The sequence below is a fragment of the Mus pahari genome, chromosome X, assembly GCF_900095145.1.
Source record: "Mus pahari chromosome X, PAHARI_EIJ_v1.1, whole genome shotgun sequence".
NCBI classification, from domain to species: domain Eukaryota; kingdom Metazoa; phylum Chordata; class Mammalia; order Rodentia; family Muridae; genus Mus; species Mus pahari.
Window position 1 is genome coordinate 138746065 of NC_034613.1, and position 25930 is coordinate 138771994.

General features: G+C 40.4%; 1 protein-coding gene across 3 annotated transcripts in view; it reads left to right on the plus strand.

Moving 5' to 3' along the window:
* Positions 1-25930, plus strand: part of Phka2 (phosphorylase kinase regulatory subunit alpha 2) — a 76623-nt gene that overhangs the window by 8908 nt on the left and 41785 nt on the right. For all 3 annotated transcript variants that reach the window (XM_021187651.2, XM_029534207.1, XM_029534208.1), the window contains 9 exons: positions 8441-8599; positions 13032-13079; positions 14145-14313; positions 15171-15253; positions 17452-17532; positions 18791-18889; positions 21334-21480; positions 23593-23646; positions 24169-24291. In XM_021187651.2, coding sequence (XP_021043310.1) covers positions 8441-8599; positions 13032-13079; positions 14145-14313; positions 15171-15253; positions 17452-17532; positions 18791-18889; positions 21334-21480; positions 23593-23646; positions 24169-24291 — 963 coding nt within the window. The remainder of the gene's footprint in view (positions 1-8440; positions 8600-13031; positions 13080-14144; positions 14314-15170; positions 15254-17451; positions 17533-18790; positions 18890-21333; positions 21481-23592; positions 23647-24168; positions 24292-25930) is intronic.

Sequence of the window (25930 nt, forward strand, 5' to 3'; positions counted from 1 at the left end):
AATGCCAGGTGATTCAAAGAGCTAACATGTGACCTCCCCTTTCTCCCTGGAGGCTGGTGGTCACCAGCCTGAGGTAACAAAGTGGGCAGAGGTGGAGGGCAACATTCAAATAGCAGAGAGTAGGATGGAATGACCTCCAGAGACTGCTGCAGGGAGATGAGGCTACTGTTTCAGGGATAAGGTATATAATGGCTTTTGGAGGATATGGGTGGAAAGGGCTAATTGGTCATAACATCAATCAAGTGGGAAGGGCTTATTGGCTATAATATAGCACCTAATTATGATGCAGATAGGGAGCCAGAGAAGTCTGTGTGTGTGGAGTTATGCAGCCTTGCAGAGAGCACTGTATAAGGTCATTTTTCAGACAAGGCCAGCCAGCTATGTTCAGGAACACTCTCCAAAGACAGGCAGAGACAGGGAAGCCCCATCCCCCATTTTGTGCCAAGCTCAGAAAGCCATCTAGTCATGGGGGCACTCTTACCTTAATAATGAGGTTCCCCAACAACTCCCTCTGTTTTATAATGAAGGGGTGTTATCATGGACTTTAAATGCCTTATAACCTGTATCAGAGGGGTCCAGGGTCAGAGAGTGGACCATAACTTGGTTGGTGATAATTCTAGCAGTGTTGGTAATCTGTTGTCAGAGAAATTGTATAAGGTAGGGAGGAGCAAGCATCAGAATAAAACACAGTATAAGAGCTAATGAGATATAACTGCCAAGAAAGAAGGGGTTATTAAAGGAACTTAATTGTTCAGTGGATTGAAACCTTGAGAGCAGGTCTTTTTTTTTTATTTTCTTTATTTACATTTCAAATGCTATCCCGAAAGTTTCCTATACCCCTCCCCCCCCACCTCTGTTCCCCTACCCACCCACTCCCACTACTTGGCCCAGGCCTTGCCTTGTGCTGGGTCATATAAAGTTTGCAAGACCAAGGGGCCTCTATTCCCAGTGATGGCCAATTAGGCCATCTTCTGCTACATATGCAGCTACAGACACAAACTCAGGAGTACTGGTTAGTTCATATTGTTGTTCCACCTACAGGGTTGCAGCTCCCTTCAGGTCCTTGGGTACTTTCTCTAGCTCCTCCATTGGGGACCCTGTGTTCCATCCAATAGCTGGCTGTGAGCATCCACTTCTGTGTTTGCCAGGCACTGGCATAGCCTCACAATAGGCCGCAATATCAGGGTCCCTTCAGCAGAATCTTGCTGGCATGAGCATTAGTATCTAGGTTTAGTGGCTGATGATGGGATGGACTCCCGAATGGGGTAGTCTCTGGATAGTCCATCCTTTCATCTTAGCTCTAAATTTTGTCTCTGTACTTATATCCTTTCATGGGTATTTTGTTCCTTATTCTAAGGAGGAATGAAGTATCCACACAATGGTCATCCTTCTTGATTTTCTTCTTGATTTTTCTTCTGTTTTGCATAATGTATCTTGGGTATTCTAAGTTTCTGGGCTAATATCCGCTTATCAGCGAGTACATATCTAGTGACTTCTTTTGTGATTGGGTTACCTCACTAAGGATGATATCCTCCAGATATCATTTGCCCAAGAATTTCATAAATTCATTGTTTTTAATAGCTGAGTAGTACTGCATTGTGTAAATGTACCACAGGTCTTTATGGATTTCTTTTTCTTTTCTTTTCTTTTCTTTTCTTCTCTTTTCTTTTCTTTTCTTTTTTTTTTTTTTTTTTTTTTTTTTTGAGGGCAGTTAGCATTGGTCTCAGCAACATTTGATTCATTCACATAAAAAGATCATTCTTCTCCCAATATCAAGCAAGTTCCCCCGTGTTCAGCAGTTATTAGATCTAGTGCTCTCCCATTTTCGAGCACAACCCCAGCAAGAGAGTTCATCTGTCACTGGAGGAATTCAGGGCTGGGAGTTGTAGATGCCTTCCCTGAGCAAGCTTGTCTCAAAAGTCTCCAGCCAGGTGATGTGTCTGGACAATGGCAGCTGTTACTGCTTTGGCAGATCTAATAAGGGAGGTGACAAGTCCTATGCTTGCTAGCAGGGGGATGACTAGCTCTTGTTTCTGTCTGATTTGTAGCAGTAGTGCTACCTTCTCTTCCTCAAAGAGATAAACCTGTGGAATAATCACAACAGGAGTGCAAAATCCTGGCAGGGGGTAAGTTTATGCAGGGGGTTTATCTTTCCCTTACACCAAAGGAAGAAAAGGGGTGATGTACAAGTCAAGCTGGTGACAGTCTGATTGGCAGCACTTTGGTGGTCTGTAGGCCTAGAAGATAGAGGAGTAGTGTAGATCTTTGATCAAAAGGGAAAATCATGAAGTCTGGACAAGCATCCTGTCTCTTGGTTGGCTTTATCACAAAATTGATAAAGCAGGGGGTGGGTGCTAGAGGCAAAAAGAAACGGAGGCATTTGGGTGTGTGGTGAGCAGGAGAAAGTCAACAACATATAAAATGTATTGACTCCAGGATTCTATCGATTTTACTTGTTCCTTCCCTTTTGTTTCCTGTAGAACGATGTTAAGTTAGTATGGGCTTAGTTGTGAGTACAAGCTGTTGGTAGATACAAAGGTCAGTAGAGGGGTTGGTATCAAAGGGAGCATAAAGTTTACCCATCAACCCATTTTCCACCGTTCATTCCAAGGTTCTTCAATGTTTATTTAAATGTGGTTAACATTAAGATCTTTAGAGTGGTATAATCTGTGCTGTGGGATGTCCCATGCTTCTTTGTTTCTAACTTATAGGACCAATACAGACAATTCCCATACGTATTGACATCCTTAAAATATGATGGGTCTGGTTGTCAGAAAGAAAAGCAAGCAAAAAAAAGGAAAGGAGGCAACCAGCCATTAAGTGGAGAATGGTCAGGCAAAATTACTGCTATCCTTTTGAAGAGATACAAACTCCACATGTCCTGGGAGTCGCTGTTTGGGCGCCAATACCACATGAGTTTGGAGTGGCAATATAAGTGATTTCAACTCTGTCTATAGGCACTGGAGAATTTTGAGTAGGGTAGCAAAGTGAAGATTTAGGTCTTTCTGTGACAACCTTTTATGGAGGTTGGATCATAAGGAACTAGTAGTATAAGCAAGGGCAACACCTGATAAAGAGTCTTTTTCAAATAGGTAGAAAAAAGAGAATGTGTATTCTCCATGCCATATCTAGTGTGTAGTTGTTGACATTCATCTATTACCTCACTGAGTGGAGTGCAGACTGGTATATTTTAGTATGTTGATGTTACTATCAGGCGTATGTATATTCTGCCTTACTTTTGGCTCAGTCTTGCATTGACATTGAGGCAATTGTGCTTCTTTGTATTAAGCCCCTCTTACTGATCTCATCTTGCCTCAACATATCATCGAGTAAAGTTTTTACGGTGTCTAGTTCAGTATGTAGACATTTATTGTTGTATTTGTCAGGATTTTTTTTTTCTGTTGTAGATGACAGAAGCTCATCTCAAATAGCCTTATAACACAAATGAGAATATATTGCTCAAATAATTAAAAAGTGCAGGAAGTTGTTCTGGTTTTGGGCATGGCTAGATTCAGGAGCTCAAGGGATAACATTTACATTGCATGGCTTTGTTTTACTTTATTCTCTTATCAGTCTTAGATAGCTATCTCTGTTACTATGACATATTGGGAAACTTTAAACATTAAAAAAAAGGATTATTTTGACCCTAGTTTCAGAAATTCCAACCCTGTAGTCATAGCCCCATTGCTGAGGGCCTATAACAGCATAGTGTATCTTGGTAGGAACTACACTGGAGCTGTTCACCTCATGGCTAAGAATCAGGAAAAAGGGGAGGGAGAGGTGCTCATGTCCTAATATCTCCTTTAAGGTCTTAACCTCAAGGACCTAACTTCCATTCGTTACTCCCCACCTTCTAAAGAGTCTACCTTCTCTCAGTAATGCCCCAGATGATGGTTTTGTTTCTGTGATTTAAAAAAACCCTCAGGCAAAAAGCAACTAAGGGAGAAACCTTTTTTTATTTTAGGTCACAAAGCCAGGTTACAGTCTATGATAGCAGGGAAGTAAGTCGAAGTAGCAAGATGTTAGAATGCTTAGTCACATCACATCCATGGTAATAAACAAAGAAAAAAAATAGATGTGTTCAAACTCACTTGTACTTACTGAAGTTTCTCTACTCTTAAAAACAGCTCAGGATTCAAGGCCAGCTTGGTCTATAGAGTGAGTTCCAGGACAGCCAGGGTTACACAGAGAAACCCTGTCTCAAAATATATATATATATATATATAATCTCAGGAGCCCTGCCTATAGAAAGATGTAAAAACTATATATATATCCAGCTCAAGAGCCCTGCCTATGGAAAGATGTATCCCTCATTGAGATTCTCTCCCCGGGAGGTAATTCTAGATTGTGGCCACTTGACAAGGATAATCATCACAATTGGGAACTGAGCTTGCTAGTATGAGTCTCCTAATTCTGGAAGCTACTATGTATGAGGAAGGGAATGAGAGTTGCAGGGAATCTAATAATCCAGGGATGTATGTATGCTAAGGAGGTGTTCTACCACTGTGCCACACCCTGCCCTTCTTCTGTTAAGATAACATTAGCTTTGTGGTATTGGCACTCCCATAGTTAGTTGGTTACTATTAAAAGCTAACTGTTTTACAGTTAAGTTTTTGTATACATAATTATGAGAGCAGGCTATGTCTCTGGGTCACAGGGTAGCTGCTGGAGTAGGGAGCAATTTGGAAGAGAAGGGAGGCTCTGTGTAAAGATTTGTTGGGATCCTGAGGGTGGGAGTATATGTGTAAAGGGAGCTGAGTCATTTCAAATGTGGGAGTGATGGGTAATAAAATTAGTTCAGCAAGCTTTATTAAACACAGGAGCCCAATAAATAAATCCTTGTTGAATTCCATCTAGTTTGGTTTAGTCTTTGGTCTAAGTTCATAAGTGTTCTGCAGTTCTAGCGTTAGCTCAGCATCCACATTACAGAGCTTTCCTGCCCCTCCCTCCACTCACATACCCTCTGAGGAGCAGAGTATGTCACTGTTTCAGCATCTCTGTTCTCCTATGTTGTTAAACTCTATTCCATCCTTGGCTTTTGAGAATCATTGTGGGATTGCCAGTAGCCAAGAAGACTGTGTAAACATTGTTTTTTAGCTTGGGTGAAGATTTTATTCTTTGTCTTTTACCAGAACAAAAACATAGTGTTGAATATGTTTTAAGAGTATATGTACCAATCTAGGTAGTCATGTACCCTGGCTTCTCTGGTCACCCTCCAGCCTTGTACCCTAACTCCCAGTTACATTTTCTGCCTCCTCAACCTCAGCTTCTGACATGCAACTTTGAGTCTCAACTCTGAGTTGAGCATTAAGCTGTATCTTACATTGAAGCAGCTCCCTGCTTACCTACATGTCTACTTCTAGAGCAAAACCTAATTTTCCCAGTTGAGTCATTCCCAAAGTTTATGTTCTGCATGTTTGACTCGCTTCTTCAGGGTCCTAGGAACTCAGCAGAAGAACATGCATGCTAATGGAACAATCTCTAGTCAATGATAAGCATCTAGTGTTAGCTGGGCATATTACAGGTATTTGTAGAAATAGGATGTGTACTTTAAGTATCTTTGGAAAATATTTCATTCTATAAATCAGTAAAGCCAGCACATTCATTCTATATTCATTCAGTATCTCTAAATGGGCCAGGGTTGCACTAGAGCAGTAACTTTATCTTTAGGATGCTTATAGTATGGAATTGAAGTATAAGATTGTATCAGAAAACTAACCAATGTGCATGGTCAGAATGTTCAATATAGTTGAGAAGGCAAATTGGTCTGCCAGTATGAGATTTCAATTGAAGTCCATTTTTGCCTGTTTTTTTAAAAGGGCTTTCCCTTCTCCTATGGACTATTTTTAGACCTTTATCAAGACTCAGTTTGTTATATTCCCATGGTCTTGATCCTGAAGTCTAGTCTGTTTCATCCATCTGTGTAAATATTCCTCTACCTTTTGTTAGATCACACATATTTAGGATTGTTACACCTTTATGGAGAACGGACTATTGTCGGTAGTTATCTGTCTGCCCCACTGCCATGAGGCTGGACAATATTTTAGACACAGGCTGCTCAGTATCATGGGTTCCTAGAAGAAAACAGTGAAATCACATCTGACCAAGGATAGATACAAAGCATCTATGAGAAAGAAATACTTGGCATTTAGAAGCCAGTGAAATTTCAGTACTCTTTTTTTTTTTTTTTTTTTTTTTTTTTTTTTTGGTTTTTCGAGACAGGGTTTCTCTGTACAGCCCTGGCTGTCCTTGAACTCACTTTGTAGACCAGGCTGTATATATATATATATATATATCTTACCTAATACGTAGACAGTATTCTTTCAGAATTACCCAGTAGGATTTTTTTTCACGAACCTTCCTACTAATGATATAGTATTCTCTGAATAATGGATGTTGGTTTTTTTCTTTTTTATGCTTCAGTTGAACCCCAGGCCTCGTGTGCATGCTAGGCAATGTACTTCTGAGCTGTCCACTTTGTTTAACATGCCTCTCTACTTTCATACTGTACTGGCTGGTTTTGTGTGTCAACTTGACACAAGCTACAATCATGAGAGAAAGGAGCCTCAGCTGAGGAAATGCCTCCATGCTGTAAGGCATCTTCTCAACTAGTGACCAGTGGTGGATGGCTGAGCCTATTGTGGGTGGTGCTTGGATTCTACAAGAAAGCAGGCTGAGCAAGCCAGTAAGTAACTCCATGACCTCTCCACCAGCTCCTATCTCCAGGTTCCATTCCTGCTTGAGTTCTTGCCCTAACTTACTCCATTGTTGGACTATGATCTGGATATGTAACTTGAATAAAACTTCCCTTTCAACTTGTTTTTGGTCATAGTGTTTTTGTCAAAGCAATAGAAACTCTAACTAAAACACATACCAATGTCAAGCAAAGATCCCAGACCTCTAAAAACATATATCTATTTGGGTGGCTCACAAAAACTAGTGGGTAGGAGTACAGGTAATATATTAAGCTGACAAGTAAGACTTTTTTTTAAGATGGTAAGGTTCTAATTGTAAAAGTATATTTTATTACATACCTATTTCAGAAGTCAGCTGCCTTCATATGACTCATTTCTTAACCATTTTATTTGTGGGCTCAGAGTTTTATTATTATTATTATTAGGGTTGGCTTTAAAAATATTTGACTGGGAGGATTGCCTGTTCTGGCCTCAGTGAGAGAAGAAGCATTTAACCCTTGAGAGACTTGAGGCCCCAGGGAGCAGGGAGGTCTGGTGGGGAGTGTGAGTGGGGCCATCCTCTTGGTGACTGGGGAGGAGGTATGGGATAAGGAACTGTCAGAGGGTAGACCAAGAGGGGGACAACAACTGGACTGTATAAAAAGATTAAAGAATAATAAAATTGAACTGGGCATATAGCTCAGTCATAGAATGTTTGCCTAACATGTATCATGCTCCAGGTTCAATCCCTAGTACCTCCAAATATAAATAGCTTCATTGACATATAATTTAGTTAGTATACAATTTGTTTATTTAATGTACACAACTGGTTTTTAGTATAACCATGTGTTTATACATCTTTTGCCACAATTAACTTTAATCTCCTTTATAAAGAAAAGAGAAAACCAGGCTGGAAAGAAGGAGTGGTTAAGAGCACTTGTTCTTGTAGGGGACCCAGGTTCTGTTCCTATCACCGACATGATTTAAAACCATTTATAACTCTAGTTCTAGGGAATCAGCACTCTCTTCTGACCTCTGTGGGTACTAGGCATACATATACATATATGCATATATGCAGGCAAAATATTCAATATACATAAAATAATTTTTTAAAAAGAAAGGGAACTGTTTTATTCATTCATTAGTTGATTTCTACTTTTTATCATTTATGAATAATGCTGCTATAAACATTTGTGTATAACTTTGCATGGGAAGGTCCAAACATTTTGTTGCTTCTTCTGCTTTTGTAGAACACATCAATAATATCACAGCTAATGAGGGTTCCCATATACCCTTCTGCATAGCCTCTTCTGTTCAGATGTGTGAAGTATCTGCATTGCAGACATGGTAGCTGAAGTCCAGACAGGCTTGGTAGCTTTTCTGCACATATAGAGTTAGGAGGTGGATCAGGGCCCTGAATATAGTGATCTTACTCCCAGGTTCAGTGCTTTACAAACATGAAGTCCAGACAGATCTGAAGTGTATAATACACAGATTGCTAAAGCCTATTAGACCTTTTCTTTTTGGTGTTTCTCATTTCTCCACTATGACAGTATGGTCTGGTCTGAAGGTTTAAAAAAGAGTGTAAGAATTAGAAAGTTCTTTATTATATGAGTGAGGCATCTATCTAAGGTACAGAGAAGAGAAACTTAGGTCTCTCTGTGCTCTTTGCTCTTGAGTTCTCATCTACCTCCATAGGCAAACACTAATTGTATGAAAGCTTTATGAAGGATGATGCTAAGCATTTTTGTGTCTCTTCTCAATAGAACCCAGTCACTGGGCTGTTATCAGCCAGCCATGACCAGAAGGATGCCTGGGTACGGGACAACATCTATAGCATATTGGCTGTTTGGGGCCTGGGCATGGCCTACCGCAAGAATGCTGACCGTGATGAGGATAAAGCCAAGGCCTATGAGTTGGAACAGGTAATAGTGACTGACATCAGTGTCTTGTCTGCACGGTACCTTTTCTTGAACTAGAGAACACATGAGGAAATCATTTATGTGCAGGCCCATCCTTCATTTCTGATACAGAATGCTCTGTGAAGACATTTGGATGGTATAAACATTTATCTTTGTGTTTGAGATAATATAATGATAAAATCGCCAATCACATTAAATGGGAAACATCTAAATTTCTACCCCAAACCTGTTAATATGCCGAAGTAGTCATATTTTTCTATATGTATAAACTGTCATAAATTAATGTGATTGTTTATGAAAAGTTGATGTTTGGCCATCTACCACATGTACCAACTCCTCACATTGGGTACCAAATGGAAAAAAAGAAAAACAGCTGATGTATCAGAGCTAGATATCCCAAAGCATGTGCTTTTCAGAGTGGTAACAGTCCAAAGAATATTTATCTAAATGTTGTTGCCACTGCTTAAAGCAATTTTGAAATTTCCTTTTAAAAATGCCTGTTATGAAATATAATGGGGCAAGAGGGTACCTGGTGGACCCATGGCAAGGTGTTTCCCTGAGAAATTACTCCATGCAACAGATCTGGTATAAGGGGGTTTATTTGGAGAAAGGGAGGGGCATGAGGATCTAGAGAAAGGGGTGTAGGCAGACAACCCTACAGGAGCAGAGCCATAAGGGCAGGAGAGAGGATGGGCACAGAGAAAGGCAGAAAGGGGGAGGACACTTGGGAACAGAGAGAGAGCTGGGGTGGCAAGCAGAGCAGACCCTTTATATGCCACATGCACTCGGAGGCAGCAGGTAATGACATAAACCATTGCTCCTGGGAGGAGTCTAGTAGAATCACCCGTAAGCTAACACTTTCTAGTTTGCATCATTCTATGAAATCAGTTTTATTAATTCATATTCATCCTTTAGATTGGAGCCAAATTGTTATTTTTGTGTCTGTGTTATTTGCCATATAGCTCAATGAAGGTATATTATTAAGGTTTCCATAGTCAGAGGATGGATGTAACTCACTGGCAAAATGCTTGCCTGGCATGCTAGAGCCCCTGCGTTCAATCCCCAGTACAAGAAAAAAATAATTTCCAAAATCAGAAATCATGATATCTATTAAGACAATTACTATAGTAAATATTCTACTCTGAGCGTAGGAGATATTTTCAAATGTTTTGAGTAGTAGTGTTCAGGTAAGTGATCGGTTATTTCTTTGCATCTGGTAAAATGAACCAGTTCAAGCCAGATTAGATATTAAGGGCCTGTTAATTGGGAAGCTGTTCTTGGATGAGTTCACTGGTCCCAAAGATTCAGGCCAGAGGAGTCACCATAGGGAAAGGGCAGAGAAAGGGGGGAGAGAGGGGGGAGGGGGGAGGGAGGGAGGGAGGGGAGAGAGGAGAGAGAGAGCGAGAGAAAGAGAGAAAATGAGAAACATGCCAGGTCCGTTATAATTTGATCAACATAATATGCAAGAAAAAGAGAGAGAGGAGAGAGAGGAAAAGAAGAAGGAGGAGGAGGAGGAGGAAGAGGGAAGGAGAGGAGAGGAGGAGGAGGAGGAGGAGGAGGAGGAGAAGTGGGAGAGAGACCACAGAGACCACAATTATAGAGGGAGGGAGGATCCCTCTGGAGGAAGGCCCCTGGGTTGGAAAGTTCAAGGGTCAGGGCTGGGAGATGCTAGTAGGGACTGAGGGATGCTGAGAGAACCTGGAGGGCGGGTCTTCTTTTGTATATAAAATATGAACCTCAGTCACTTGTCCCCAGGTCTGAACCAAACAGTAAGGAACACTGAAATATAAAAGTATAATGACCTTGGCATGAGAATATTTGAGATTTGTCTTTGTAAAGATGGAATATAGTGGATGGTAATTGAACTCATAGCCTCATACAGGATAAGCACACACTGAACCAACTGGGCATCTTAGTCCTGGGATTTATCTTTAGTCCATATATTCCTGGATGGTGTTGTTAGCTACTGGATTACTGTGCCAGGAAAAGTACTTACAACCTAGTGTTGTAACCAGAATGGGCATGAGTGGTACGCAGCATGCAGGACATTTGACAGCTGTGGGAAAGCTTATCTGTGGGAACCAAGTTTAGATTTGACCAAGGCTTGCTGACTGAGGTGACAAAATCACTTAGTTTTTGAAGAATACAAAGTTTTTTAAAATTGCAAATAAAAATCTCTGAATGTTCATCCAGAAAGATGGCTGGATGGCAGAGTGAATTGGTTATTTGCTGGTATAATAATTTTTTTTTTTGGTTTTTCAAGACAGGGTTTCTCTGTGTAGCCCTGGCTGTCCTGGAACTCACTTTGTAGACCAGGCTGGCCTTGAACTCAGAAATCCGCCTGCCTCTGCCTCCCGAGTGCCGGGATTAAAGGTGTGCGCCACCACGCCCAGCTGGTATAATAATTTGATGACAAGCGTCTTACAGATCCCACCTCCTTGTTGGGATGACTCACAAGTATTATATTTTCTGGGTATGAAAAAGTGTGTCCTTGTCAATTGCCTGTGTCAATTGTTATTTGGAACCTGTAGAGCCAGGCTAGCAGGATCTGTTAATGTCACTTTAAAAGAAAGGCAAACTGCCCTTCCCCAAGTAGACCCCAAAGCCAACTGGTTGAGAAAGGAATGTGGCTTTTGCACAAGAGCAGGCAGCTTCAGGACCTGAGCAGGCACTGAGAAGCACGTGGAGAGCTGGAATGGGGCACAAGTCTGGTTAAGTTAGAGACTAGCTGAGGGACTGCCTCAGCAAAAGGCCAAAAGCCTTAGCCTTAAACTATGCAGACTCTCCATGTGTTAGCTATTAAACCTGAAGCAGGATCGTGAAAACCCCACAGTTCTCCATCCCTCCACCCTCTCCCTTCCTCCCTCCATACCTGCCCCCCCACACAAAAGTTGATTAAATTTTCTGTTCCTGAACTGAAACCCAGACCACAGTGTTTCATATTTAATATCTTTTCCTATTTGATATGTAGTTAGTAAAATAAAAGATGGGACCGGGCATAGTGGTATACACCTTTATCCCACTACTCAGGAAGCAGAAACAGATATATCTCTTTGAGTTCAAAGCCAAGGTCTACATAATGAGTTCTTGAACATGGAGGGCTACATAGTAATACTCTGTCATAATAAATAACAAATATTAATGGAAACATCACCTTTTATTATAGAAAATAACAATCACTGGGCATCTTCAAGTAATATTCAGTTAGGGGCACTTGGGGCTTGATGAACATAGTCTTTCATTTATGTGATATTAGCTCATGCATTTGGGGACATTTAGGGACTCTGGTCCAGATCCTTAAGTTCCAATATTATTTACCTCTGTCATTGTTATGATTAGAATACCCCCTACCCCCACATTTCCTGATGTTTCCCCACTACAGGGGATTGGCAATATCAGTCCAAGTTGGAAAGCATTGCATTTCTTCTCATGGGAAATAGGGTGTTTTTGTTTGTTTGAGGGGAAGTCAGTTGACAATTGTGTACATTGTCTACACTGCAAGAATTATAACTGTTAAGTTTACCTTTTCTGTCTCAACATAATTTATAACAAAAATTGGAATTATATCCAAGAATCCTTGTACTTTAGAGGAGGAAGGGTCTAACTTGCAGACTTTTCACTGACCACAAACTTTTAGGCCCTTTTACTCTGCTGTCCCCTAGAAGGCATGGTATGTGCCCTGATACGCCCATGCTTGTAAGTAGAAACTTTCAGTCCATGATGTCTGATTATCTAGGCTCTGTTTTTCTCTGCCCCTTGTCATCACGGAGAGTTGAGAAATGTTACTTCATCTCCCTCAGGCTCAGGTTCCTCATCTCACAAGGCTGGGGCTAGAATTTGAAATAATAAACATTAAGTGTTTTTCACAGTGTCTGGATGTGATAGCTAATTAATGTAGTATTATTATGATTAATAATGATGATGGTGGTGATAGTAATCAGTTGCCATATTATTAATAATAACATCATTAAAAAACCTTGGATACCGCTTGTATTTTGTAAGAACTTTGCTTGATGGTCCAATAATGGTGTCACAAATGGCCCTTTTGGCAAAATAGCATTACTTTTGGACAGACGTAGTAGGCCTAATTGGTCCTTAGTATAACAAAAATAAATTACTAAGAAATGTAACATAGAGTTCCAGAGTATTAAGTTTATAAGAATGTCATTTGGGAGTCATTGAACTCCAGAACCCAAAGATGCATCTGACCCAACCCTTTTATGTGAGATAAATCATTTTGTTAAAATACTTATTTTGTGATGGAGTAGAAAAATCTCAATAATGTGAACAATCAGAATATTTATGTAGAGTTGGGATCTATCTTTTGTGGAACATTTCCAGACAACACTGGCTTATTGACCATGTAGGAGTAATCGGTTTTGTTGAAGCAAGAAACCTACGACGCGTTGTTACTGATGCTATCTTATTTCTACAGAACGTAGTGAAGCTGATGCGAGGTCTTCTCCAGTGTATGATGAGGCAGGTAGGTGAAATGAGACAAATTTGGACCTATAGAACATTAAAGTGACATTTGTGTCATTTTAATTGGGATAGAATGCATGTTACATTCTGAACTTTCTCAAGAAGAAGACCACAATATTTTGCTTAAATTTCTCTTTTTAAAATTATCCTTAATAATTTTTATGCTATAGAACCATAGTCTCAAAGGACAATTTCTTTCAAAGACCCTCTTTCAGAGATCTATGTGTATAAAAGAGAACATGTCTTTTTTTTTTTAATTAAGAAAAACAATATTAAAACCCCTCAGAAAGCCATGCACTACTTCTTATGCATTCTGTGTGGTTTTCCTTCAGATTGAGATCTTGAGCTTTTAAAGAATGTCATTACTGGGAATGAGTTAGTGGGTAATGGCACCCATTACCAATCCTGAAGGCCAGAGTTCAGTGCCAAGACCACACCACATGCTCAACAGAGAGAAACAGTTTTCACAGTTGTTCTCAAGCTTCACATGTGTTACCATACACATACATGTAGACACAAAAAGATAAATACATGTAAATCATTTTTTTAAAATTGACATTATCATTTGCCGATATCTTCAGTGTAGGGTAAATGAAACAGTTCATTGCAGTACTAGGCATAGAACCTTATACTAGACCCTGCACTGGTTCAGAGATGCGTGTGATGCCATCCCATCCTTAGTTTGAGTATCCAAAGACATTGTGCCCTTTTTCTCTAGCATGTTAAGAAAAGAGAAGTTGAAATTTAAACAGGTTCTTTTTCTCCCCTCCCTATGTCCTTGACAACCTACCATGTACCTCTGCTGGGAGTCTGTAGACAAGGATCCCTTTTGACCTCACCTGTGTAGAGCTTTCTAAAAACTCTGTGTGCTGAGATATTTCCATTAAATAAGTAGAAAAATCTCCATCATGGCCCCTGTGTGTAGTGGTCATTAGCTACTTCCCATCATCCTGGCTCCCAGAAATCACAGGTAAGAGGTCAGGTGCTTCAGTGATTATCCCTAGAGATGGCTTCTGCCAGCTGTGAACCTGTATACTGTGTGGAACAAGATTTCCTTCTTCCTTAGGTGGACAAAGTGGAGAAGTTCAAGCACACTCAGAGTACCAAGGACAGCCTACATGCCAAATACAACACTGCCACATGCAGCACTGTGGTGGGTGATGACCAGTGGGGCCACCTCCAGGTGGATGCCACCTCTCTCTTCCTCCTGTTCCTGGCCCAGATGACTGCCTCAGGTGAGCCAGGGCCATTTGAGTGACATGAGAAAGTGAAGGGGGAAATGTGCATTGAAATATGATAACCAAAACTGGCAAATTTAAGCAGTATGGAAGTTTCTTTTCTCATAGCTCTAGAGGCTGAAAAGTCCATGATACCAAGTTCAACTGTCTGGTAAGAGCTGCCTCTTCTGAAGAAGTAGAAAGCCATTTCTTTGCATGACAGATGAATTGAGAACTGAATGCCCTGTGAAGCCTCTTTAAGGGTTTTAAGACATCCATCAGGGCCTAAACTCATATAGGCCCCCACACCTTTCACATTAGTAACACTGAACTTATTCAGAACACACCAAGTAGTATTAGGTTACTACAAATATAGAATTAGTTTTAGTAGTAGGTTATGCAGAGGAAAAGCATGCTTCCCTGTGTGTTTGTGATACAGCAGGAAATGCAGGGGACCAGGCTGAGACCTGCAGGCAGAAACTGGCCTCTACCTGGGCATATGTACAGTTTTTGCTTTGACTCGCCCAAGGCTGGTGACAATGCCACTGATACTTCTGAGCTAAAAATCTTTGCTTTGTTAGTATCTTCTCTGCATAAACATAACATCTTACAGAGGTACATGTCTTATCTCTGACTCTTCCCTTAGGCACATCTGCAGTAGTGGAGCTACCCCTCCCCCAACTTCCTGTCTTTACCTGAAGTAAGACATCAACCATAGGACTTACTTCAGAGTTAACTGTTGATACCCAATAGGAAAAGTAAAGATGTGATTTTTTTTTTAAAAAAGACTTATTTGTTAGCAAACTAATGGTTGTATGTAACTGACAACTCTCTTTACAGTATTCCTTCATAACCTCATTGCTTTTCTTTATTAGGTTTGCGTATTATTTTTACCCTCGACGAAGTAGCCTTCATACAGAATCTTGTCTTCTACATAGAAGCTGCATATAAAGTTGCTGTAAGTTTCCCTGCTGAAGTCTGGTAATTTCAGCATCAACTCTGTTCTTTTTTTTTTTTAAGATTTTTTGAGATTATACTGTAACTTCATCATTTCCTCCATACCTTTTCTCTCTTCAAACGTTCCCAAATACCACCTTTCTTTCCTTAAAATTCATGGCCTTTTTTTTTAATTGTTCGTACACACAAACACCCACACTCACACACACACAAACACACACACACACACACACACACACACAAACTTAATATATAAATATAACCAGCCCAGTCTGTATAATGTTATTTGTATGTATATTTTCAAGACTGACCATTTCGTATTGGATAACCAATTGGTGTGTTCTTCACTGGGGAAGACTGTTTCTTCCACTGTCACTGTTCCTTAGTTAACTGTAGTTCTTTGTGGTTGAGGCTTGGTGAGCTTTTCCCCTTCTATGTAAGCATGTCTATTTGTGCCTTATTTGTTCAGGTCATGCTTAGGCAGCCATATTGGTTCTTGTTGCATATTGCTCTTTCAGTTGTGTATGTAGCATTTTTGAAACAATATGTGACACTTGGGGTTTTTAATAAAAAGATGAATCACCAAAATTTAGGTATACATATATTGAGTTTTCTGTGTGACAGTATTCTGAATCAATTCATATGAATGGATCTTTAATTCTATGTGTGTTCAGTGTGTCACTTTTGACCTTGGCCTCAGTTACTTGCTAAAAACATTTTTTTTTTACCTCAAGTACATTTATTTTATTTTTTATTTTTTTATTATTATTATTTTCTTCATTTACATTACAAATGCTATCCTGAAAGTTACCTATACACCCCCCCACCCCTGCTCCCCTACCCACACACTCCCACTACTTGGCCCAGGCCTTCCCTTGTGCTGGGTCATATAAAGTGTGCAAGACCAAGGGGCCTCTATTCCCAGTGATGGCCAATTAGGCCATCTTCTGCTACATATGCAGCTAGAGACACAAGCTCAGGGGATACTGGTTAGTTCATATTGTTGTTCCACCTACAGGGTTGCAGCCCCCTTCAGNTCCTTGGGTACTTTCTNTAGCTCCTCCATTGGGGNCCCTGTGTTCCATCCAATAGCTGGCTGTGAGCATCCACTTCNGTGTTTGCCAGGCACTGGCATAGCCTCACAAGAGGCCACTATATCAGGGTCCCTTCAGCAGAATCTTCCTAGCATGTGCATTAGTATCTAGATTTGGTGGCTGATGATGGGATGGATTCCCAGATGTGGTAGTCTCTGGATAGTCCATCCTTTCATCTTAGCTCTAAATTTTGTCTCTGTACCTATATCCTTTCATGAGTATTTTGTTCCTTATTCTAAGGAGGAATGAAGTATCCACACGATGGTCTTCCTTCTTGGTTTTCTTGTGTTTTGCAAAATGTATCTTGGGTATTCTAAGTTTCTGGGCTAATATCCGCTTATCAGTGAGTGCATATCTAGTGACTTCTTTTGTGATTGGGTTACCTCACTAAGGATGATATCCTCCAGATACATCCATTTGCCCAAGAATTTCATAAATTCATTGTTTTTAATAGCTGAGTAGTACTCCATTGTGTAAATGTACCACATTTTCTGTATCCATTCCTCTATTGAGGGACATCTGGGTTCTTTCCAGCTTCTGGCTATTATAAATAAGGCTGCTATGAACATAGTAGAGCATGTGTCCTTATTACCAGTTGGAAGATCTTCTGGGTATATGCCCAGAAGAGGTATTGTTGGGTCCTCCGGTAGTACTATGTCCAATTTTCTGAGGAACCACCAGACTGATTTCCAGAGTGGTTTAAATACATTTTATATAAGCAATAATGCTAAAAATAGTTTTTGAAATTATTTTAAATAAGTCCAAAGGCATTGGCCAACTAGAGGGGTAGCCCTTGCGATTTTAAGATAAATAAAATATTTTGTTCACTAAAAACTGTTTGTTACAAATTAATGCCATTTATAAATAAGCCTTCAGAGTGTTTTGTTTGTTTTATTCCACTTGAATATTCTAAAATTCTGTACAGAGGCTATCTAAGCTGAAATTGAGCAAGAACAGAATGTGAGTATATAAAGCTACAAAGTTGAGAGTCTTTCAGAAGCCACATTCATGTTTCATTGTATATGTGCTAACATAAAGAAACTGTCTTCCCATAGTATTTCTCAAATTCTTCCTCACATCTGATAGCTGCCCTTTTCTCTCCCAGGATTATGGAATGTGGGAACGTGGAGATAAGACCAATCAGGGCATTCCAGAACTGAATGCAAGCTCGGTGGGAATGGCCAAGGTGATAGTCCTGTTTGCTCTCCTTCTCTGTGTGTTTATTGCTTTGCCTGTTTCTCTTCTTTAGGAATTTGGATTTAATAGGATTAGTACTTCTTTTTTATAGAAGTCACCAGCAAGTATATAAAATCGAATTGGCGCCTGTATCCCAGCCAAGTGAAATTACAGGTCAAGAAATAGGTTTCCAAATCTGCATGTGACAGAAAAATAAGTGTGTTCTTCCCTTCGTATTTGATGTATCACCCATGAGTCCAAGCTCTTGCTATCAAGCTGTGCTAGTGATGGACAGTATCCTTTCTGGGTCATACTTGAATGTTAAAGAATATGAGCATTTTGTAGGCAAGATGCATATCTTTAATTCTACAGGGTAAGATAAGTAACAGTAGTCAGTGAAGCTAGCCAGATAGAAAGCTAGCAGGGCAAAGGGAGATACTGAGAACCCTGGGAACTTTCCCTCAAAGTATTTCAACTCAAAATCATTTAGAAAAATGATCTTATAGCCAGCATTGTAATATGTGACTCTAATCACAGCTTCCAGAGTACTGAGGCAGGATGGTGACTTTAACCCAGGAGTCGGGGGCCAACCTGAACAGTACAATAAATCCCTGTTCCAAAGAGGAAAAAGAGAAGGGAAAAGATGAGACAAGCCAGGACAGTGCTGGAGACAAGAGTGGAAACAGAAGGAAAAAGGAAGGAGAGGGACAGGAAAAGATTCTTAAAGCCAAACACTGTGTACTCATGGGCACATCGAGCCTGTAAGCCACTGGTGCGAACCTCTTGCTATAGACATTTAGTGTACTTCCGCCATCTTCCTTCTCAACACAGGCATGAACTGCTCAGACAGCATGAAGGCTCCATAGTCACACTTTTAAAAGGAACAATGAATATGTTCTGTCATAGCAAACTGGCAGAAAATATACTTTTTACAAAAACCAAAGTAACGTTCTCAATTGTCCATGCAGTAAGTTAGCTGATAAAATAGGTAAAACCAAAACCAACTCTGAATTAAATTTAGTGTCCTACGCATATTGTTATAGACCTGTTAATATTTCTTCTGTTGGAAGAATATTACTTTCATATGAGGAATGTCTTCCTTATTCATAGATTGAGTAGTGTCACAGAGTTCTGAGCTACTGAAAATGAAGAGAGGCCATGCCAATAGGACTCTAACTAGATTTTAAAGACATTCTTTATTGCCATTAGGAGAAGCATGTATGTTAGATGTTTATTAAAAAGAAAATAATTCTTACCTGTTTTTGTAGGCAGCACTTGAGGCCATTGATGAACTAGATCTTTTTGGAGCCCATGGAGGACGCAAATCAGTGATCCACGTCCTGCCTGATGAAGTCGAGCACTGCCAGGTAACCAGTCAGAGCTTCAGAAAGTAAGGAAAAAGAATCCTGCCAGGAAGGGGTTGGGCTCCACTTCCGGTTACTGGTTTGACTTAGTGATTCAGCTTCCTCATTCATAAAGTGGACATTTACATAGGCACCTTCTCTCCTGCCTTACAGAGTAACTGTAAGGATCAGAGTAAATGAACCTGGGCAACTCGTCTAACTACTTTGTAGCCAGAAAGTACTATGCAGACATAAGCCATAAGGATTCTCTGTGTGTAGAGCTAAGAGCCAAAGAAAGCATCTTGGTTTTGCAAAATCTGTCTGTCTGTTGTTGTTGTTGTTGTTGTTGTTGTTGTTGTTTTTAGTACATAAGTGGATTTCTCACAGATTCTTTTCCTGGGAGCTCTCTCATTCATTGGGAACACTGCTCCCAAATGGAGTAGCTCACTAATGGTATTTCACTTGAGGTGAGGAGGCATGGTATACAGAGTGAGTGGAAGGAGAGATGATATGAGAATGAGAGAGATAGCAAATTCATAGAGCTTCTTTGAAATGCAGATTACAGAGAAGAATAATTGGGACAGTGTAGGGGATGCCATTGAGCAAAGTCCTTAACTGGTAGCATATGATCAAACTTAGTGTGGACATACTATACACTGGGAGTAAAGTGAGTCAGGTACATAGCTTATAAAGAACAAACCATGTATGATGGTGCATGCCCATATTCCTAAGAGGGAGAGGCAGGAGGACCAGAAGTTCAAGCTGATCTTCAGCTACATAGAGAATTACTAAATTCAAGGCAAGCTTAAGCTACATGAGATCCTGTCTCCAAACTAAACCCAAAACACTTGTAAATAGCTTCAAGTAGGAATTTGTGTTTCTAGGCTGAGAAACCCTGAAAAGGAGTGATTATAGCCATGTACTTTATAGTTGCATTTGGTTCAATGAGGAATGGTATATACTATGGTATCCAAGTGTATGTTGTCTCTCATTAACCAAAATGTACCATACAGCCTATGTGTGTAGTAGGCTATAAGTGTTTATATGTGTATTCTATGATATTTATACAACAATGAATTCACCTCATATTTTATTTCTCAGGCGGTACCACTCATTATTAAGTGATTCATGATTCGTTAAAGATGGCTCAGGGGTTAAGAGCACTGGCTGCTCTTCCAGAGGTCCTGAGTTCAATTCCCAGCAACCACATGGTGGCTCACAACCATCTGTAATGGGATCCGATGCCCTCTTCTGGTGTGTCTGAAGACAGCAACAGTGTATTCATTTAAATAAAATAAGTAATTCTTTAAAAAAAAAAAAAAGCCGGGTGGTGGTGGTGCACGCCTTTAATCCCAGCACTCGGGAGGCAGACACAGGTGGATTTCTGAGTTCAAGGCCAGCCTGGTCTACAAAGTGAGTTCCAGGACACCCAGGGCTATACAGAGAAACCCTGTCTCGAAAAAAAAAAAACAAAAACAAAAAACAAAACAAAACAAAAAAAAAACTGAGGCAAGAATCAGTTGACTCCATTCTGAAGCTGAAGGGTTCCACTCAGCTTAACTCTACCTTCCACCTCATTCCATTTCTCCCACTAAGCATAGTCCTTAATGAGGTATCTAGTGTTTTCTTGCATGAATAAAGGAATACTGATATGTGTCTTAATAGATAATATAGTCTAGTGGGAAAGAATAAGTTGGGTTAGAATCCTAGCTTGATCACTTACTGACTGCATGACCTTGGGCATGAATCCTGTATCTCAGATTCCTTGTATATTAATTTGGCATAATATATCTCTGTCTTCATATAGAGTATTTACTGAGCTTGTGTTTGCAGGTGTCTAGCCTATGTGCGTATACACACTGGATCTCAACAGTAGCACCTTTACTCTCACCAATATTTCCTTACTCTAACCTCCTTCTAAATTTTTAGTTCTTGATCTAGCTATTGTTGAAGCCATTATCATAGTACCTCTGATAACCTTAAGAAGATTCTGGGACTAAAGTAATTCTCAGCATTCTGCCTGACCACTCATGAGATCTTCTGAATTTTACTCCTCCTTAAAGCACTAACTTACCTAATTCATCTGGACCCATTCCTCTGTTCTGGTCCTGTATGGGTATCTGTTTTCTGTCTTCATTGCCAAAACACCTTGACTGCTGACACAAACAGCCCTGAGTTCCTCCCCATCAGTAGACATGGAAAGAAGGGAGATGAGCAGTTCTTAGTGAGACTATATCATGCTCTCTTCAATTCCCCTCCTCTCCTAAGGAAAAGGGAAAATTGGCTGGGTGGCTGGGTAAGCAGGGGTGGCCGGGTAAGCAGGGGTGGCCAGTAGATGTCATGTTGTTAAGACCAAATAGACAAACTCATTTGAATGTTTTCTTGAAGCAAAAGTGATGCTCCTTAGATACTGTATCATAAGTGGTCATGCCTCTCTAGCTAAAACCACCTCTTTGTTTTTTATTCAGTCAATTCTTTTCTCCATGTTGCCAAGAGCATCAACATCTAAAGAAATTGATGCTGGACTTCTTTCTATTATTTCTTTCCCGGCCTTTGCAGTAGAAGATGTGAACCTTGTGAATGTGACTAAAAATGAAATTATTTCCAAGCTTCAGGTAAGCATTGGGCGTGTTAGTGCCCTCTGTTCAGCATTAAATGCCACATTCGTGTAATAACATGGAGCAGCTCATTCTAGAATGACTCACAGAGTGTGTCTAAAGAGAGTCTACAGGCAAAAACAAAGTCTGAGTGATTGAGTAACTTGATTTTCTTCTAAAATAGCAGAACTTGCAACCAAGCAGCTTCCTTTGAACTCTAGTCCTTATCTTTGTTGCATCTCTAAAACAGGGCTGTACTTGGATAATTAACCCTTTAGAGGTTATAGGAAGACTCTTTGAGATTCTCCTGAAAGCTCTATAGACCCTGCCGGAACAAAATGGCATATCCAAGTGCTTGCTGTACAAGCAGGAGAACCTGAGGTAGATTCTCAGCACCCATTTAAAAATCCAGACCCAGCAGGGCACATCCATAATTCCAGCAGAGGGGAGGGAGAGATGGGTGGATCCCTAATGCTTGATGGCCAGCCTGACCAGCAGAATTGGTCAGCTCCAGGTCAGTTAGAGACCCTATGTCAGAAAAATAAGGTGGACAAGGATTGAGGAAAACAGCTGACATCAACCTCTAGTCTACACACACACACACAGATGCACATGCATACACTTGAATACATACACATAGTAGACACACACACAACAGAATAATACAGAAATCCCTGTTCTGATTTAATGGGTAAAGAAAATATGATGCATATACAAACATTGGAGTATTATTAATCTATAAGAATAAGTTTGTCATTTGTAGGAACATGGATCATTAGGTTAGGAAAAACCTGTCAGAAACCAGCAAAGGGAGAGAGGGATGAGTTAACAAGGAGAAGAAACATGAGTATTGCATGTTTTTAATAACATGGAATACACACACATCACATAAAAGGAGAAAGGTTGACTTTGAAGAAAAGAAGCCAATGTGTGGAAGAAGGGAGGTAGAATGGAATAATAGGTAAACAAAGTACAAAGAGCAAAGTACTATGACAATGTCATAAAAATATAAAATGTTTTGAAATATTTTATTATGAAATATCATAATGAAACATTTTTGTATGCTAATAAAAATTTGAATGGTGAAAATCTATTATTACATTCAGTGAAATGTAGTAACAATTCACTAAGCTGAAATAATATTACATTCTTAGCAAGTAGAAATCTATAAAATTATCTAAGAATTTAATTTTCATAAATCAAAGCTTACATGCTGATTGTCCCACATATATTCTATAAGAAAGGCCTTTGTCCCTTGGAAACTAAGCAATTGAAGAAAGCAACTGGGAGAGTCAGGCTCTATGGAGAGAAGGGAAAGATTTAGGTAGCTACAGTTGTAATGTGCTTAAAGGACATTGCATCTGCATCGAGTCCCCTGGGATGATTCCCAGAACCACACAGAACTTGGACAGGCCCCCAGGACAAGTAACAGCCAAGCTTGCCAAGACAGCACCACCCCCAGAAGAAACTGAGAAATAGGCATCCAAAACTGCCATCCAAGGATTAGGACATCAGGTAAGGCACCATTGCACCCAGCCTCCTTTCTTGGCAACAAGCAAGTTGGAGAGGAGTGCTGACATATGCAGCCAGTGAACCAGCCACCACATGAGTGCAGGAAGCCCTTCTTCCACACCTCCACCTCATAACCTCTTCCCCCTCCTCCAAGCCTTGCCAGGCCTCTGAAATAGACCTTTTTCAATATGCACATCTCATGTGCAGTGAGTCTGCACAGTATCCTTTTAACTTCCCAGGTATACACACTGGAGCTAGCCATTCCAAATGGCTTCTTCTTTCAGTGGCTTCTTCGCCTAATGAGAATATCTTCACATCTATGTCTGATACTGTAAACCAAATGGAAAAAATGGGCATTCATTGAATTCTTGATAATCATACTTGCAGCCCCTCCCCCAACTCTGATGGAATGCTTCTTTATTCTCTTCTGAGTGTTATCAAGTCTGAATTTATTTTGCTTGGTATTAGAAAAGAACTCTTCATATTTAAGCAAGGAATACTGGTTCATATTTCCTCCTTGAAAGGCTCATCAAAAAGAGGTTGAAGGACTGACTTGAGTTAAAAAGGCAAAGAAAATTCTTTTGATTTCATCCGTTCTGTTTTTCTTCACCTTACCAGGGGCGTTATGGATGCTGTCGCTTCCTTCGAGACGGTTATAAAACCCCAAGAGAGGTTGTATTTAAATATTGTTTCTTATGTTCCTTACCTGCTCTATAACTACTTGCCACAGTGTCATTCTCCCTCTACTGATTATAATTATATGTTGAATGTTGGAAAGGAAAGTATTAATTTTAGAGTCAGAAAGCCTGAAATTATGTAGAAAAGAATGATCATCAGGTCAAGCAGTAATGTAAAACCAGCTTGTAAATCAAGGATGAATAAGTGTAGCCTACATGATATTTTTTAATCTGTAGCTTTCTCCTTGGATTTTATTGTCCAGTGACTAATATAATTATATAAATGAAACAGCTGGATCATCTGCTAAGCTTTGTGATAGTCAAATTACTATTTCTGATTTAGTTTCTAATTTTTTTCTCAAATTAGCATTTCCCCATGATAGTAGACTCCTAATCATACCACCCTGTAAGCTGTATTGACTGAGACAGGCAAGGGAAACCTAGTGAAGCACAATGGCATTGTGTATGAAATCTAGCATTCTTCTCTAAAAGCTTTGATGTATTTGGTTGGTTCTAGGACCCACACCGATTGCATTATGACCCTGCCGAACTTAAGCTCTTTGAAAACATTGAATGTGAATGGCCTGTGTTCTGGACTTATTTAATCATAGATGGAATCTTCAATGGTGATGCTGTTCAGGTGAGAAAATGCTGGGCATTTTAGTCATAAGCCTTTTCATCCCACTGGTAGGCTGATCACTATTAGCAGAGTGTCAAGAATTCATTTCATTGTTTCAGTTGCCTGTTGCTATTTTCAAACCTTTCCAATGCCTAGTGAATTAAAGCAACAGCTGTTTTATTGATTTGTTCATAATCTGTTATTTGGACAGAGCCACTAAGGACAGATTGTCTCTGCTTCTCCTCTTGTCACCTGGGATAGTTCATAGGGCTAGAGGGCCTGCTATCAATAAGATAGCCACCCCCCTCACATGGCTGGTGAGTGAAATCTAGCCGCCAACTGAGGCCACATGTTCAGCTGAACTGTGGTGGTAGCTTGATTCTTCTCTATGTGCCTCACTTGGGCTTCTCGCAGCAGTAGAATCTCTGGATTATTAGACTTCATGCTGTAGTCTTTCCCCCCAAAATGTAAATGCACAGGCTGCTAAGCTTTCTTAAGTCTGTCTCTCTTTCACATGGTCAGTTAAATGGCTGTCACATATTCAAGAGTGGGGGTCAGGGGAACTGGACAAGAATGTGAGTGCTAGGAGGCATAGCTCCTGTGCATCTGAGATGGGCATCCTTTTCATTCCTTTCAGATCAGTTGGATACTTTGCTGCTGTTAGTGATACTCTCAGATAACATCTTGTTGAGTATATTAACCACTTAACTGTCTTCCCAAGCTCTGGCTTACTCCTTGTTATTCCCATTTTCTACACCTGAGCCATCAGGATTTCATTAAAAGACAAAGTTAGATTATGTGCTACCCTGGAGTCACCTTTCTATTGCTGTGACAAAGTATCTGAGATAACAAAGTTAAAAGGAGGAAGTGTGGGAACTAAATAAAGAGGGGGCCCAGGAGCCCTGGGGAAATGTGGGGAGGAAAGGGGGCCTAACGTCTGGCCAGAGTTCCTGTGCTCTGGGCAGGTGGACACAGGCAGAGCTGCCAGCGCTTTCCACGTGGCCCTGGGTGAGCATAGCCTCTGACCCACGCGGCGGAGAGAGAGGGCTAGAGAGAAAGAGAAAGAGGGAGACGAGAGGAAAGAAGAAGACAGAGAAAGGAGAGAGGGGGTAAGAGAAGGGTAAGAGGGAGACAAGAGAGCGGGGGAAGTAAGAGAAGAGGTGGGGGCTGAACAGCCCTTTTTATGGTCTTCACTGTTGCTAAGTAACTGGGGAAGAGTTTAGCCTGAAGGTCAGAAGCTTGGGCCATTGCTTACATGACTACTGACCATGCTTCTCTTGTGGAGGCTGTGGGGGACGGTAACTTACGCAGGTGCCAGAGTTCCAGGAGCATGAGGGAACGCCTGCCATGCCATGTAGGATGACCATCGGGGTTCAGACCTCAGTTCTACTGGATACCAGCCTGCAATTCCCCACAAGGAAGAACTTTTGGCTCACTGTTTCAGGGGTTTCAGCTCCTGGTTGGTTTTGGCTTCATTTCTTTTGGTCCATTAGTATGGTATTATGTTGTAGTAGGTATTCTATAGCAGAAGAAAACTATTTATTCCATGTCAGCCAAAAAACTCAGGATGTGTGCAAGGCAAAAACCTAGGGTTCCAGTATACTTTCTCAAGGGTATAACCCCAATGACTTACTTTCTCCAGATAGGCTCTGTCTGCTAG